Source organism: Vicia villosa, linkage group LG2 (genome assembly GCF_029867415.1).
Source record: "Vicia villosa cultivar HV-30 ecotype Madison, WI linkage group LG2, Vvil1.0, whole genome shotgun sequence".
NCBI lineage: Eukaryota > Viridiplantae > Streptophyta > Magnoliopsida > Fabales > Fabaceae > Vicia > Vicia villosa.
The window spans coordinates 211,932,994-211,948,741 of record NC_081181.1 but is presented as its reverse complement, the minus strand read 5'-3'; the positions used below and the strand labels follow the sequence as shown (position 1 = coordinate 211,948,741).

Below are 15,748 nucleotides of genomic sequence, written 5' to 3'. Positions count from 1 at the left end.
AATATTGTAGTTAGTCTTTCATAATTCCTCTTACTAATGGAGTGAAAGAGAGAGTGTGACACCTAAACATTCTAAATATAGAGACTGATATTAAAAATTAGAGACATAGAGTTAGTTGCACTGTGAGAGATAGAGAGAGAAGAATAAAAAATATAAAAAGATTGCTTGGATCTCAAGTAATGTAGTTGCTTTGTATATTTGTATGAAAACTTGTTGAGGAATAAATGTAGATTTTTTTGTCCTTTCTCAGTGTGAGTAAAGGGTAGCTTTAATTAAGATTAAAAATTAGAATAAAACAAGTTATAAGTTGAAAAGAAATAATTAAGAACATGGATGTGTAGAATAGTTGAGTGGGATTTGAGCAACCTATAATGTAGAACTTAGGTCTAATGTCAAGCTGGAGTGTAGATAAAGTTAAAAAAATATCGATACCAGAAAAACTATAAGGAGAAATTTAAATTGAAGAAAAGATTTTCAACCAACCATAACAATTTCATTCCTTCACGTGGACTTTTCATGCATAGCAAGAAACCTCTCTCTCATAGAATGTAACATCACTGATAGTTGCATTGCAGCATACTATATGCTTCTATTTGGCAGAAGCAAGCAAACACCACTATCTGTGATAATATGTATTAGACTATAATGGATGTATATTTTCAGAATCGAAACAGTTCAAATTGGTTGAACTGTAAACTAAGGTTATTTGTGGTTTAGTTATTTGAACCATATGATGGTAGTTTCATTTTGATCGAGTAGTTTAAAGATGAATAAGTAGTCTAGTTGTTATAATGTAAACCTTTAAAGATGGATAAATAGGATGTCGCAGACTCGAATCTGCGTCTCTTACGGTCTGGTGTCTATCCACTGCTATGCTATGTTATATTTGTGTTATGTGAAGGATAGACAAAATAACATATTGGAAAACAGTTTACAAGTCAATTATTTTTGTGTTCTGATTCAAGTTCAATATTATAGACAACACGGCTAAGATGAGACTTTCTACCATTATGAATTTAGCCTAAATTAATGGGAAAGTACTGTTCTGTCCCCACATTTGTTGGTGATTTTAGTATCATCAGTGCATTTTGGTAGTAATGTGATTTACTATAGGCCAATGCAATTATGCATTAAGTTTGAAACAAGTTAGGGTAGTGCAGAGTGCACGCTCGTCGAGCCAAACGCGTAATTGAATATGAATAATAGAAATGGGCATAACGTTTCGTTTGAATAGTTGCACCCGTTCCCAACGGACATAACGATTCGTTTGAATAGTTGCACCCGTTCCAACAGACATAACTGTTTTCCGAAAAGGTGTGTCTGTTCGTTTCTATTATTGGTCTTCTATATAAGGAGTCTTTTGGTCTCGATTTGATATACGAAATTACACACTTCCTCTCTACATTCTGATCTGTTCTCCATTGTCAGAAACAGATCGTTCTTCAAGAATTATCCCCGTAAAGATTTCGTGAACCCAGACAAAGAATAGGGTCGAAATACTTTGTTCGGAAAGTGAACAAACACGATTCTTGAAGATATCCAGGATTATCATACCATATATCTAACAAACGAACAAAGTATTCTTTCTGATAATCATGGCTGGAGGAGGAAGCACCGTCAAGGAGATGACTAAAAGTTTCAGAAAACTGGACAAGTTTCAAGAACAATAATGACATTATCAATCCGGGTACAATTTATTAATTTTCATTAAAATAAAAATAATTAGAGTACTATAAATAGATTATTATTAATCGATATACATATCAATTGAATTAGAAAAACTTTCAGTGGTAATGATTCTATAGTGTATTGACGTAAACCATGTTCAAACCTTTTATTATTAGTGTTTCAAAAAGTTTTTTTTGAAAATCTACTGTTATGTCTATTTATATTATGTATTGCCGCATTAATGAATTTAAATATTATTAGATGGAAATATAATTTTGAAACAGTGTTGTAGCATATTCATAATAAATATGTAGAGATGTGAAATTATATCACAACGTTTCGGATGCAACAAACGTTCCGAATATATATATAAAGCATACATTGTCTTAGTTTTAGTAAGTTATATTTTCAAAGTATCATAAAATTATAATTGTTTTAAATGAAATCTTTCTAGAATATTTATTTTAGAAAATGGAAGTACAATATTCATATTAGTTTGATAATTATAATTTTATATATTGAATGTGAATAATATGTTTGTGTTTGGTGAAATTTATTATTATAAGGCATATAAAGATCATATAGAGATGGATTGTTGTTTATATAGACCTATGAATTTGGATTCTAATGCAACTATTGAATTCCAAGATGTGAAATTTTGAGAACTTTATCGCGGAGGATAAGGAATTCGAGATTTCTACAAATAAGAATCTCGTGAGGAAAGTTTTCCGCGGATTGTTGAAACACAAACCAAAGGTTCTCCAAGGATTGTTGAAAACACAAATCAAAAGTTCGTCAACGATTGCTATGCATTAAATATATTTTGGATATTTAAAAGGAAGTATCATAGTGATTACACACTAAACATCTACAAGAATTGATTAGTAACCAAAGGCTTCAGACAAAAAGAAGGGACTGATTATTTCGATACCTATGCTCCAGTTGCCCGTATCACTACTTTTAGATTGTTGATTGCCTTGGCGGCTATTCATAATTTAGTGATTCATCAAATGGATGTCAAAACAGCATTTCTGAATGGTGATTTGGAAGAAGAAGTGTATATGAAGCAACCTGGAGGTTTTGTAATGCCCGGTAATGAGCATAAAGTGTGTAAGCTAGTTAAATCGTTGTATGGGCTGAAACAAGCTCCGAAGCAGTGGCATCAAAAGTTTGATGAGGTTGTTTTGTCTAATGGTTTCATTCTAAACCAAGCTGACAAATGTGTATATAGCAAATTTGATACATCTGGTAAAGGAGTTTTCATTTGTCTATATGTTGATGACATGTTGATCTTTGGCACCGACCAAAGTCAAGTTGATAAAACAAAGGATTTCTTGTCATCAAAGTTCTCCATGAATGATATGGGAGAAGCAGACGTTATTCTTGGTATTAAGATTAAACAGGAAAATAAGGGGATTGTAATTATGCAATCTCATTACATTGAGAAAATACTCAAGAAGTTCGATAATGAAAATTGTTCTCCAATAAGTACTCCCATGGATCCAGGAGAAAAGCTTATGCCAAATACAAGTAAACCTGTGGATCAACTCGAATACTTAAGAGCTATAGGCTCTTTGATGTATGCTATGATTAGCACTAGATCGAAATATTGCTTATGCGGTTGGAAAGTTGAGCAGATTTACTAGTAATCCTAGTAGACATCATTGGCATGCAATAACTAGGGCATTCAAGTACTTGAAGGGTACTATGGATTATGGATTGTCATATATGGGATTTCCTTCGGTGTTAGAGGGTTATTCGGATGCTAGTTGGATAAATAATGTTGAAGATTCATCCTCTACAAGTGGATGGGTGTTCTTGCTTGGGGGAGGTGCCATCTCATGGGCTTCCAAAAAGCAAACATGTATAACTAGTTCCACAATGGAATCTGAGTTTGTAGCATTGGCTGCTGCTGGTAAAGAAGCAGAATGGCTAAGGAACTTGGTATATGAGATTCCGATATGGCCTAAACCGATATCACCAATTTCTATCCGTTGTGATAGCAGTGCCACACTGGCTAAAGCGTATAGTCAAATATACAATGGAAAGTCTAGACATTTGGGTATTAGACATAGTATGATTAGGGAATTAATCATGAATGGGGTGATATCTATTGAGTTTGTTCGGTCGCAACAAGACTTAGCTGACCACTTGACGAAGGGGTTAGCAAGAGACTTAGTGAAGAAGTCGGTAATTGGGATGAGATTAAAGTCCATTTAAATCTATTAGTTATGGTATACCCAATTCCCTTCTAATACAACGTTAGAAGCAGAATTCAATGTGGAAAGATCATAGTTAAAGATTGGAGCAATTGTGTTTATCTTCCCAAGGTATGTGCTCAGACCTGCAAGTGATGGCTAGGTTGAAGTATATCTTCTTAATGGTTCTTTTGAAAAATTGCTAATGCAGGTGCAAGATTAAAAGGATCACCTATGTGAGCATGAAGTTTTGCCGCTTCAAGAAGCTTGGACTTGGCTTCCTATATGCTTATTAATGGATAAGGACACATGGCTTGTAAAGTGTCAAGTATGAATAGTAGAGTATTGTAAGAAACATATGTGTACTATATCTTTAGATATTCAAATGGATTGACGGGTTCAATCATTATGACACCCCGATTTTCGAATATTTGGAATGTGTATTTGTACTAAGATGAAAATTCAATCGTAAGACATTTTCTTCTATGCATTTGTTTGATCGTTATACCTGTAAAGTAAATCAAGGATTATACTAAAATGGGGGGAGTTTGTTGGTGATTTTAGTATCATCAGTGCATTTTGGTAGTAATGTGATTTACTATAGGCCAATGCAATTATGCATTAAGTTTGAAACAAGTTAGGGTAGTGCAGAGTGCACGCTCGTCGAGCCAAACGCGTAATTGAATATGAATAATAGAAATGGGCATAACGTTTCGTTTGAATAGTTGCACCCGTTCCCAACGGACATAACGATTCGTTTGAATAGTTGCACCCGTTCCAACAGACATAACTGTTTTCCGAAAAGGTGTGTCTGTTCGTTTCTATTATTGGTCTTCTATATAAGGAGTCTTTTGGTCTCGATTTGATATACGAAATTACACACTTCCTCTCTACATTCTGATCTGTTCTCCATTGTCAGAAACAGATCGTTCTTCAAGAATTATCCCCGTAAAGATTTCGTGAACCCAGACAAAGAATAGGGTCGAAATACTTTGTTCGGAAAGTGAACAAACACGATTCTTGAAGATATCCAGGATTATCATACCATATATCTAACAACATTTACTTATGAGCTGACGGTTATTTGCATTGACCCGTTATTACATTTGTGTAAGTACTATAAGTGAAAATAAATGTAGTTGTCTTAGTCTAGATAAATAATTAAGTTGATATATGCCTAAAAATATTTGACAGCAGATACACGAATTCAAATCTACAGTATCTTATTTATTTAGTTCTTCTAAAGTAGAATTGAATCTGCATTTAGAATTGATTTTATTTGAAATCAATTATGTTAAATTAAATTTTGTTAAAATTAATCTTACCAAATTTCAATTCTGTCAAAATCAATTTTATTCACCCTCAATCCAAAACTACTCTAAACCAAAAAATATATAATTGTTGTAATGCTCACAAATTAGATTTTAAATTCAGAATTATTCATATTTATATGTAAATGTGTGAATATAGTAATTAAATTATTCTTTTAATAAAAATGTTGATGAGCAGAAATTGGAGATGACTTTTTGTTGTTTAAAACTCAATAACTGATAAGTTGACTTAATGTGTAGAAGAAAAAACAAAAAAACATTTATGATATGAATTATAGATTCAACTCTTTCACTAACAATCACAACTAATTAATTTTATTGAACAGCATCAACAACAGCTAGTTAAACTTGTTAGACAAAAATTCACACATTGACTTCATACAAAATTTGGTATGTACGGACAATATAAAATTTACATAACCTACATTCTTCATTTAATATGTTCAGAAAGTCACTTACTAAATTTAATTCCCCGGAAAAAATGACCTAGTAATCAATCAGTAGAAGGGTTTTGTGCATTTCTTAGTATACCCTAGGAGGTGGAAAAGAATTTTATAGAGAATCGAAAATATTCTTCAATTTTTAAAAAATATTTTTTTTGAAGCACTGTTTGTATTACACAGCAAGTATAAAGATACTGTCATCCTATAACTAATGAAAATTTTATCCCGGAGATACATCTCCGTTACATAGTATGTAATGATTTTTTTTATGCGTTCTAGTGAGTTATTTGGAGATGTAACTTAGAATAATTGAAGCAAGAATTGAGAATCTGGAACCTTTGCATGTCAAATTATTTCGGAGATGCATCTCCGAAAAAATCAAATATGTTATTGCTAGGAACCAACATGATCAGATCCCATATCCAACTTTTCCAAAAACCCTTTCAAAAATTCTTCCATTCTCGGTAAAGATTTTCACTCTTAAACTTCATTCTTGTGTTTCATCAAATCAAAAGGAGCAAAGGAAGTTGGAATTGAAGAGAAAGTTCATTTATTTCAAGCCTCATTGATGACATTAATCCTGCTTTTAAGCCGAAAAAAGTTATATCGTTTCAGAAATGTATCTCCGACTTTATGAACTTATCCGGAGATGTATTTTCGCAAGTTGTCTGTTCTCATTTTCCAGCAACCTGTTTTCTGTTTTAGATGTTGCTGAGTAGTTTATGTTTTTGTTTTTATAAAAAATGGTGCATCCCAATGTTTTTCGCAAAACCTAATGTGTCTCTATATGCCTCACGTGTAGTTATGAAGGAGGTATATGTTGGCAACCAATTTAAAAATGAACAAGAGTTTGAATTTCGTGATCACATGCTTCAATGGATTCGTATAGAGACATCCAAACTGGGGTTTGATGTTGTAATCGGAAGGTCTGATAATGGTTAGGATAGAAGAGATGCATTTGTAACATTGACATGTGAAAGAAGTGGAAAATATAAACTAAGAATTTCAAACGAGATGAAACCGATTCAAGAAAATGTGAGTGTTATTTTAAGTTGTGTGGTTATCGGTTGGGAAATAACAAATGGAGTTTCAATGTGATATGTGGTTTACATAACCATGATTTGTGTGAAAGTTAGTTGGTCATTCAATTGCATGTCGTCTCATGTTGGAAGAGAAAGAATGTGTTTATAACATGACATTGAATTTGGTGCAACCGAAAAACATACTTGCAACCTTGAAGCGTAAAAGACCCAGTAATATCGTAAATATTAGACAAGCGTACAATAGGCGCTATCAAACTAAATTAGTACTGATGGGGATAAAACTGAAATGCAACACCTCTTGAAACTTCTAGAAGATAACAATTTCCACTACTACAAATAACACGTTTCACCTCGGACGCGAAATACATTTAATCTCGGCTACAGGAGCGAGGTAATAAAGGGCCTCATGAAAAGTGTCAACTTTATCCATCGGTTTTTAAAACACATAGGGGAAAATGTGTATGCACATGGGTTCGAAATCCAGCATCTACACTTCTAATATTTTCAAAGCTAGCTCATCATACCTCTCGGTTTATAAATAACACATATGGGTAATATTAATATGTTTTTAAACTCATTACAAACTACAGAATAATAATTAATTAATTATTTACCCATAATATTACATTGTTTACACATGATATTTTTATATAATGATTTTTGAATATGATTCATCGTCATCACTGTTGGTGAAGATCAGATGTTGGATCCTCGTTTCATTGAAATGTTGGAGAAGATAAAATGTTGGATGCAATATATTCCAGATTCCTTTTGCATTTATTTGTTTTGATGTAAAACAAGAAAAGGAGTAGTTAAATGAATGAATATATGACTATTGAAGAACACCGTAAAAAAATGATTATTGAAGAACACAAACCTTAAACACAATTTATTTTCTGCTCTTGCAATCTATCGTAGAGAATTTTACCAAGGTTTTTGTGCTTCAAAGTTTTTATGTTATATGTTTCATTAAAAATTACTAATATTCAAAATGCTTTTATAATGGATGTCTGTTAGGCTTCACGTGGATCACTAATGAAAATGTCTTGAGCGTTGTTACTCATGAACTGGACGACACAAATTTGTTTAAGGACGATGATCAATATTCCTCAATTATCACGCCAAAATTTTACCCTCAGTTTTTGACAAAAACCTAGGTAAATAATGGTGTATAAGTTTTTTTTTAACATTACATAATTAACACACAATATTAAATTACATTATTACAACAAATGCAATGTTATCATAGTAGCTGTTATTCTTGGAGAACAACACATATTTGCTGTAATCCATATCCAGTTGGATACATTTGTGCTCATTATTTAAAAGTTTTATGGATTGCATGCAATCAACTTCTAAGGAGTTATTATCTCCAAGTAAGGATTTATCAGGTCTAAATATTGGAAATATTTTTTCTGCACTTGCAATGCATCATAGAGAACTTTTCCAAGCTTCTTTAAGTTTCAAAAATTTATTGTCTTAAGCAAATATTATCAAAGAAAATGTAGGATAAAGATTCGTTGTTGTAGGTGTGTGACACATTCCCTTGATTTTTATTTAAAAAATTGAGGAGAAATGTATTTTCTTTTTTAAATAGAAAAATAAAGTAAAATAAGCAAGACCCACAATTTCTGAAGACAAGGTTCTGAAGACTCTCTTTCAGCTTTTGATCCTTCTAAGCATGTTTCATCAACATGCATCCAGAAGCCTCTGAAGATTAGAAGATAAGATCAAAAAGGTTTTACGTGAGTGAATAGTACATGGTACAAGATCAAACATTCCTTCCATTACACTGATTTTGTGGCGCAAGGACAATACTATGGTATCATTTTGTCTACCACTCTCTGTTGACCGTTATGCAAGGATACGGCTAAGAAATGTAGAATTCCATATTCACCCTTCAACGAATCTTTCTTTGCCTATACAAAGAATACTTGAAGAATTAAAAAGAAAAAAATTTACAAGAACTTTTGATACAACTCTCACGCGAAAGTTTGCACAACATCTTGATCTTAAATATTTCATCTTTGTGAGAAAAGTTGTAAAGCAAGGAACTTTTATTCATATACTTGCTATCAAACACTTTTCTGCTAATCGTTGTATTTCATTTGTCTAATATGCTTTCATAGAAGCAACTTTGTAAACACGCCTTTTGTATCTCAATTATTGCGTTGATTTTGTTTCTTGAGGGACTAGGGTATAGTCATAATTCTCAAAAACATATTGATAGTAGGTCTTTGTGGTTGTAAAATATTGTGAGAAGGAGAAATCACCTTGGCGGGTGGACTGGAGGTAGCTTCATTAATAGCGAACTAGGATAAAAATATTGTGTCCATTTTTTCTAAGTTCTTTGTTTTTTTTGTATTGGTTGGTAAAAAAATTATTCTTGAAACCCAATTCAAACCCCTCTTTCTTGTGTTTCCTTAACCTTCAAAAATATATGTAGTTCCTTTGACGACTTTTTTGTGGCGCTTTATTAATGTTTGTTCACTAGGATTTGATTGTGGCTTCCTTTCTTTGACTTTTTAGGTGGTCGTCCTAAAGTACTTGAAGGTTTCCCCTTCCCAACTTCATATGGTAGCCTAGGCTTATATGAGGGTGTTCATGTTTTCTGCCGAGCATAAGTCTTGAAAGTCTTTCCTTGGGCTGATATGGTGTGCACCTCTCAAGACGACACCCATGACCAAATACTTATTACTTTCCACCAGGATGATCTTTTGTCCAACCCTTTCACCCATGATAGGGGCAATTTTTTGAGGCGCTTCTTGCTAGTGAAACCTCACTTCAAAGGCCCATCGCGACTTTAGCAACTCCCTGATTGAATTTTTTTGTTTCTATACAAGTATATTCCTAAAGTATTAGTTTTGGCCTCACTTTCATCATAATATCAATTTTTACCGCGTCAAGTCAGATCTTTTTTCTTTCGAAGAGGTAACAATGAAGGAGGACCTACGTTCTTGGTTTCAAGCACTTGGTTATGAAGAAGAGTTTGGACTTGATGAATTTACTTCCTCTGAGCAGAGGGAAAGCGAATTGATAGTTATGTGTTCGTGAGTGCAGTCGATCGTGCAGAAAGGAAAGAAATCTTTGGTGAGGACAGAGTACTACGTTTTTTTACATATGAGATTGCATCTTGAAGATAACATGGATAAATTGCAATTGTTCTATAAACCACTGCTCCTTTTGGCCAGGTTGTGATGCCCCTCCTACGACCATTACTCCTATACCTGACACCAAGGTTACTACCGCTGCCCCGGGGATCGATGATGAACAATTTGCAAGTGTACTAATTGTATCAAAGTAATAAAATTTATAAGTTTTTCTCCAGATGGATTGTGTTATTTTAACAAAGCGATTCACGTGTTATTGAAATTAAAATTGGAGGTTTTCAGATTTAATTGGGTAAAATAAAGCGTAAATAAAATTGGTAAATTTTTTTATCAGATAACGATAATTAGATATTGTTTCAAATCCCATATATATCACTATTAATGTTGGCATCTATTTTCTCCTAAGATGATTTATCACTGGTTACGACGATTTAACTTAGCCGTTATACCCAATTTATTGGTGTATAACTCATTATTCTACATTACACTCCCTAATCCATTTGTTCAACTGGCTAGTTAAAACAAACAATGTTTTCTACGTTAACTCCTAAGTCACAAATTATAATTCCTAATCCCTAATCAATTACTAAGTTGTACAAATTAATTTAGTTCGAATTCATAAAGTTATGGTCAGTATAATCACTACGAGTCTAGATCGATATATGTATTTGTAAACACATTTAAAGCAATGAACACAAAATTAAACTAAATAATGATACTGAATATATCCAATATGTAAATAGTACAAAGACCTAAACATATGTCCCAACAGATTCATACAAGTTCATCTAACAAGCCATAATCAATAAAACATAGTTATTCATACTTAGAGGAATTGTAATTGAAGTGATAAAGAAACAAATACATAAATTTCTGGTTAGAATTTAGCTTTCGATGATGAAATACTTTGTTCTAGACTCTCAAACTTGCTTTGTCGTTGAAATCTGAGTCTCGAGAATGCCCATCCCTTTCTTCTCCTCTCTTTCTCCTATAAATAACAAAAAAAAAACCGTGACAGAAAAATAAAGCCATTGTGACAGCGATTTTCCAACAGCTAGATCTTTTTGTTAGTTTTCATTTTCAAAAAGTCTTGTCTCAATTCGAATTACGAAACTTCATCTAAGATCAAATTAGTAGGCATACTCCATAATTTTCTTCATTTTTTCATCATTTTGTTTTATTTCTTCAATTTTTTTGCTATTTCTTCATAAAATTTAAACATAATTAATCGAAAATCATTAGATGTTGTAACATTAGATACTACTTTTGTTATTATTTAATTTCTTCCCTTTTTCTAATTGTTGTTTCCACCTATATAGATATAGATTCCCTTAAACCACCATGATTTTTTCCATTCATTTGATTTTAAGGATTTTAATATTACTAAGCGTTTCTTATATTTAATTTGTGTTAGCTTCATATTCCTCTATTTCCATACCACTTTGCATTTCTTGTCCTTTTTACTTAAATGTACTTGCAGTGCAACTTATGTTTTGGCCTTGTCGTATCATCTTTCATTCACTCTTTGATTATGAACTTCAAGTGATCTTTTTCATTCTTCTTTGGTCATGTTTTCAAAATCCTTTGATTCCTCAATAGCCCACTACTACATGATTGGACTCAAGATCTTTTTAACCACTTATTGATTGTACACATTATCTCCCCATGTTTTCATTTGATTTACAATCTTGATATTCAAACACAATCTTTATTTGCTTGCATCAATTATCTTAATTCCTTAATTCCGTCCGTTCAAACTAGGAAGCTTTGCAGGGAAATATCCATTGAGATGTGAAGTTGTTGCACACTTGATTATGAAATCATGCTTTGAGTCTGAGTATGATGTCAATCACTGTTGTTTTCTATTGCAATCATACTAAGTTGAATCACACTTTAATTAAAGAAAGAAGAAGAAAAAAAAACAGGATGTGAGATTTGTTAGGATTCGAATTCAATGATAACAAGTCCATTAAAAGTATTTCAACTTGAAAAAGTTGCCAAATTTGAAATTATTTTTAGGGTTAAATAAATTTTTAGTCCCTATAAATATTGCAGTTTTATTTTTAGTTCCTCCAGGATTTTGACAACGGTTTTTTTTGTAAAAACCGTTGCATAAAGGTAGGGAGAGACTAAAAATGAAAACTGAAATATTTATAGGGACTAATAACTTATTTAACCTTTATTTTTATGAATAAAAATCTCAATAACGATAACAACAAGCCCTCCAAAAAGTATCTCATTGTCTAAGGCTCTAAGCAAAGCATAAGCAGACAAGTAGATATGGGCTGAAGCATGCTGCATGAAACATTTGAGGATATCTATTAACAAATTTTCCTGATATTATGTAGTTTAAGAACTCCATGTAAATATTACTATATAGTTTAATGATGACAAGTAAATCTAGTTTTATGATTCCGAATGATCATTATCAGAGACTATTTCTTGATAGTAAGGAGAGAATCTTCCACTTCTGGATTTGGAACCTGATGTTACTTCATGCAGCATTTTCACCACACTTCTCATCGAAGGACGGTTTATAGGAAGAGAGCTTGTGCAAACAATTCCCAACTTGAGTACTTTGTTTATTTCTTCTTTGTATTTCGAATAATCAAGAGTTCGATCAATCACTTGATCCAGTTCTTCCTCGTTCAATTTCGAAGAAACCCATTTTACCAAATCTTTTTCTCCATACTCTTGATCAATAGCTTGTTTTCCAGTTACCAACTCCAAAATCACTACACCAAAACTATAAATGTCACTCTTTTCATTCACCCTAAGAGTATACGCATATTCTGCATCATTAAAATGAAAGCGCGATTAGTTTATAGCACGATTAATTTGCATAGAATTGACGCATGTTGAGAACAAGATTCTAAAGACAGGAACATCAATGATTAATGCATTATTAGTATTACTACCTGGTGCAATGTAACCATAAGATCCTGCAATCATAGACATGGGTTCTTCTGTGCCATTGCCAACACCTCTAACAAATTTCGCAACTCCAAAATCAGCAATTTTTGCACCAAATTCTTCATCTAGCAAAATGTTACTAGATTTTACATCTCTGTGAACAATAGGAACTACACAATCATGATGCAAATAAGAGAGTCCTTCAGCTGCATCGATAGCGATTTTAAGTCTAGTTGGCCAATCCAACAAGTTTTTCTTGCTACTATGCAAAAAATCAGCAATGCTTCCATTTGGCATGTACTCGTAAACCAGAAGCTTACTATCACCATTGTTATAACAACACCATAACCTTACAATATTCTTGTGCCTAATCTTTCCCAATGTGTCAACTTCGACTTCAAATCCATCCTTTTCATGATCATCAACATTTCCATTTTTCGTCTTCTTTGCTCCCCATAATTTCTTCACCGCAACTGTCTCTCCGTTACTCAGCACCACTTTGTATACCTTCCCGGAAGATCCACTCCCTATCACGTTATCTTCACTCATCAGTTTCACAATCTCAAACTTACTAAACGCTATTTTATGAAACGACCTCCATTTCGACAAATGAAATCCTTTCTTCGTCTTCTTGAAATTCCAGAATTTGAAGTAAAACCAAGCCACCCCGACAACTAACACAACACCAGCAAGTACAAATATGAACCTGAAAACCCACACAAAGTTCTTATTCTTACTCTTCTCGCCCGAAATCGGACACAATCCAGAGATATCGCCGCATAGACCAGGATTTCCTACAAAACTGTCCTTAAAATACTCATTAGCATAAAGAGGTGGAATTTCCCCTGATAACTGGTTATTCGACAGGTTTAAAAAATTAAGCTTCAAATTTTGCAGCTCCATTGGAATTTCACCAGAAAGAAGATTACCAGAAAGATCAAGAAAATTAAGCCCCGGCAAGGTTCCTAATTCACTTGGAATATCACCAACAAACCTATTATTCGCTAAATCAAGCTCATTGAGCTGCTTCCAATCACCAACTCCATGAGGAATCTCTCCAGAAAACTGATTATCCCTAAGAACAAGCCTGCCCAATTGGCTTAACTTAACCATACTGCTCGGAATCCGACCGGTAAGACTATTACCGCTAGCAACAAACACTCCGAGATTATTCAATGACCCGATTGACTCGGGAATCGACCCGTTAAACCTATTCCCTGAAATCAACAAAATTGAAAGATTACTAGCTCTTGAAATTGCATTAGAAATTGACCCAGAAAAAGAATTCTCAACAAGCTCAAGTAGATACACACGGGGCAAACCCCAAAAACCAGAAGGAACAACACCAGAGAGGTTATTGTTCCCAAGCCTAACCCTTGTTAAGCTCAAACAGTTTCCAAGACTCTCCGGAATTTCCCCGGAAAACGAATTGTAAATCATCAACAGCTCCTGCAACGTTCCCTGAGAGCACAGACTCGCCGGAATGTTACCGGAAAATTGATTAAACGAAACATCAAGCATCTGTAACCTCGACTTGCTCCCCAAACCAGTTGGTAGATTCCCAGAGAGTGAGTTGTTGAACAAAACAAGCATGTATAGACTCTCCGACGAAGCTAAACTCTCCGGCAGAGAACCCTCGAGTTGATTATTGTACAGATTAAGAGACCCGAGTTTCTTCAAACGACACAACTCACCGGGAATCGTCCCAGTCAGGTAATTTTCCGAAGCATCGAAACGTTCCAACCGAGTCAAGTTGGATACACCGACACGCGGCAACTCGCCGGAGAAAGAGTTTTGATAAAGCTCGATTTGAACAATGCTGGTTAATCCGGATATCACAGTTTCCGGTATGGTTCCGTTGAGCATGTTCTGCGACAAGTCTAGGTTCTTGAGGTTAACGAGTTTACGGAGAGAAACGGGAATGGGACCGATAAGGTTGCAACCGGAGAGCCATAGATTTTCAAGGTTGACGAGGCTTCCGAATTCGGTTGGGATCGGAGCTTCAGAGAGGAAGGTGTTGTAAGCGAGGTGAAGCTGTTTGAGAGATGAGATGTTGCTTAGAGAGGAAGGGATTGTGTCGGTGAAGAGGTTGTTGACGAGGATGAGAGTTTGGAGTTGTTGAAAGTTGGCGAAGGATTGAGGGATGTTGCCGGAGAAGTTGTTGAAGGAGAGGTCGAGGGTTTGGAGGAAGGGGAGAGTGGAGAGAGTGGAGGGGAGTTGACCGGAGAGGAGGTTGAGGGAGAGGTTGAGATGGCGGAGGGTGGTGCAGGCGGAGATAGTGGAAGGGAGGGTGGAGTTGAGGTTGTTGTTGGGGAGGGAGAGGTAGGAGAGAGAAGAGAGGCGGCAGAGGGAAGTGGGGAAGGGGCCGGAGAGGTTGGAGTCAGGGAGGTTGATGGAGGTGACGGCGGAGGTGAGGTTGTTGCAATGGATGCCGGTCCAGTTGCAGGGAGTGGGGTCGCGGTGGTTCCAGGTGGAGAGGGAATTTGAAGGGTCGGAGAGGTGGAGTTTAGCTTCAAGGAGAAAGAGACCGTCTTGGTTGAGAGAGAAAGTGGAAGAAGAAAATAGTGAGAGAGAAAACAGAAACAGGAGTACGAGGAACAATGGGTTCGACATTTTCCTATGTTTGTGGTGTTCATTCAATTCAACATTTGTGTTTATTAGTTAAGTGTTGATTAGTGATTGAGAACAATTTTCAGAGAAGGATTGGGAGAGAAATGAAGCGGTGGGTGTGTAGTATGAACAGTTTGAAGAAACTGCTGTGTCTTTGACTGTAAGGACGAGTTTGAACGACAAAATGAGGTCCACATCATATGAATGCAGTGTATGTGTGTGATTCAATAACATAAATTGATTGTCATGTTATTTGGAAAGTAACTGATATATTATTGATTTTGAAGTTATTCTCTATTTGAAAGATTTATTCTCAATTATATGTTGTTTCTATTTACCTTACATGTAGTAATTCTATTAAGCTTGTATAGTATGTAGATTATTTCATGTTTTATAATTTAAGAAAAGTAAAAAGAAAATATTACAAACCTT

The 15,748-nt window shown here is 34.4% G+C and overlaps 1 protein-coding gene across 2 annotated transcripts; it reads right to left on the bottom strand.

The window, feature by feature from the left end:
- Nucleotides 1-12,089: 12,089 nt before the first annotated feature.
- On the bottom strand, nucleotides 12,090-15,528 carry LOC131653778 (receptor-like protein kinase HSL1). 2 transcript variants are annotated; one of them, XM_058924055.1, is made up of 3 exons: nucleotides 14,020-15,528; nucleotides 12,712-13,923; nucleotides 12,090-12,585 (listed from the first exon to the last, which is right to left on the bottom strand). In XM_058924055.1, the coding sequence occupies exons 1-3, from the start codon at nucleotides 15,317-15,319 to the stop codon at nucleotides 12,200-12,202; spliced, it is 2,898 nt and encodes a 965-aa protein (XP_058780038.1). In that variant the 5' UTR covers nucleotides 15,320-15,528; the 3' UTR covers nucleotides 12,090-12,199. The 2 variants fall into 2 exon arrangements, with proteins under 2 accessions (XP_058780038.1, XP_058780037.1); XM_058924054.1 differs by having other exon boundaries at nucleotides 12,712-15,528.
- Between the last annotated feature and the right edge of the window lie 220 nt (nucleotides 15,529-15,748).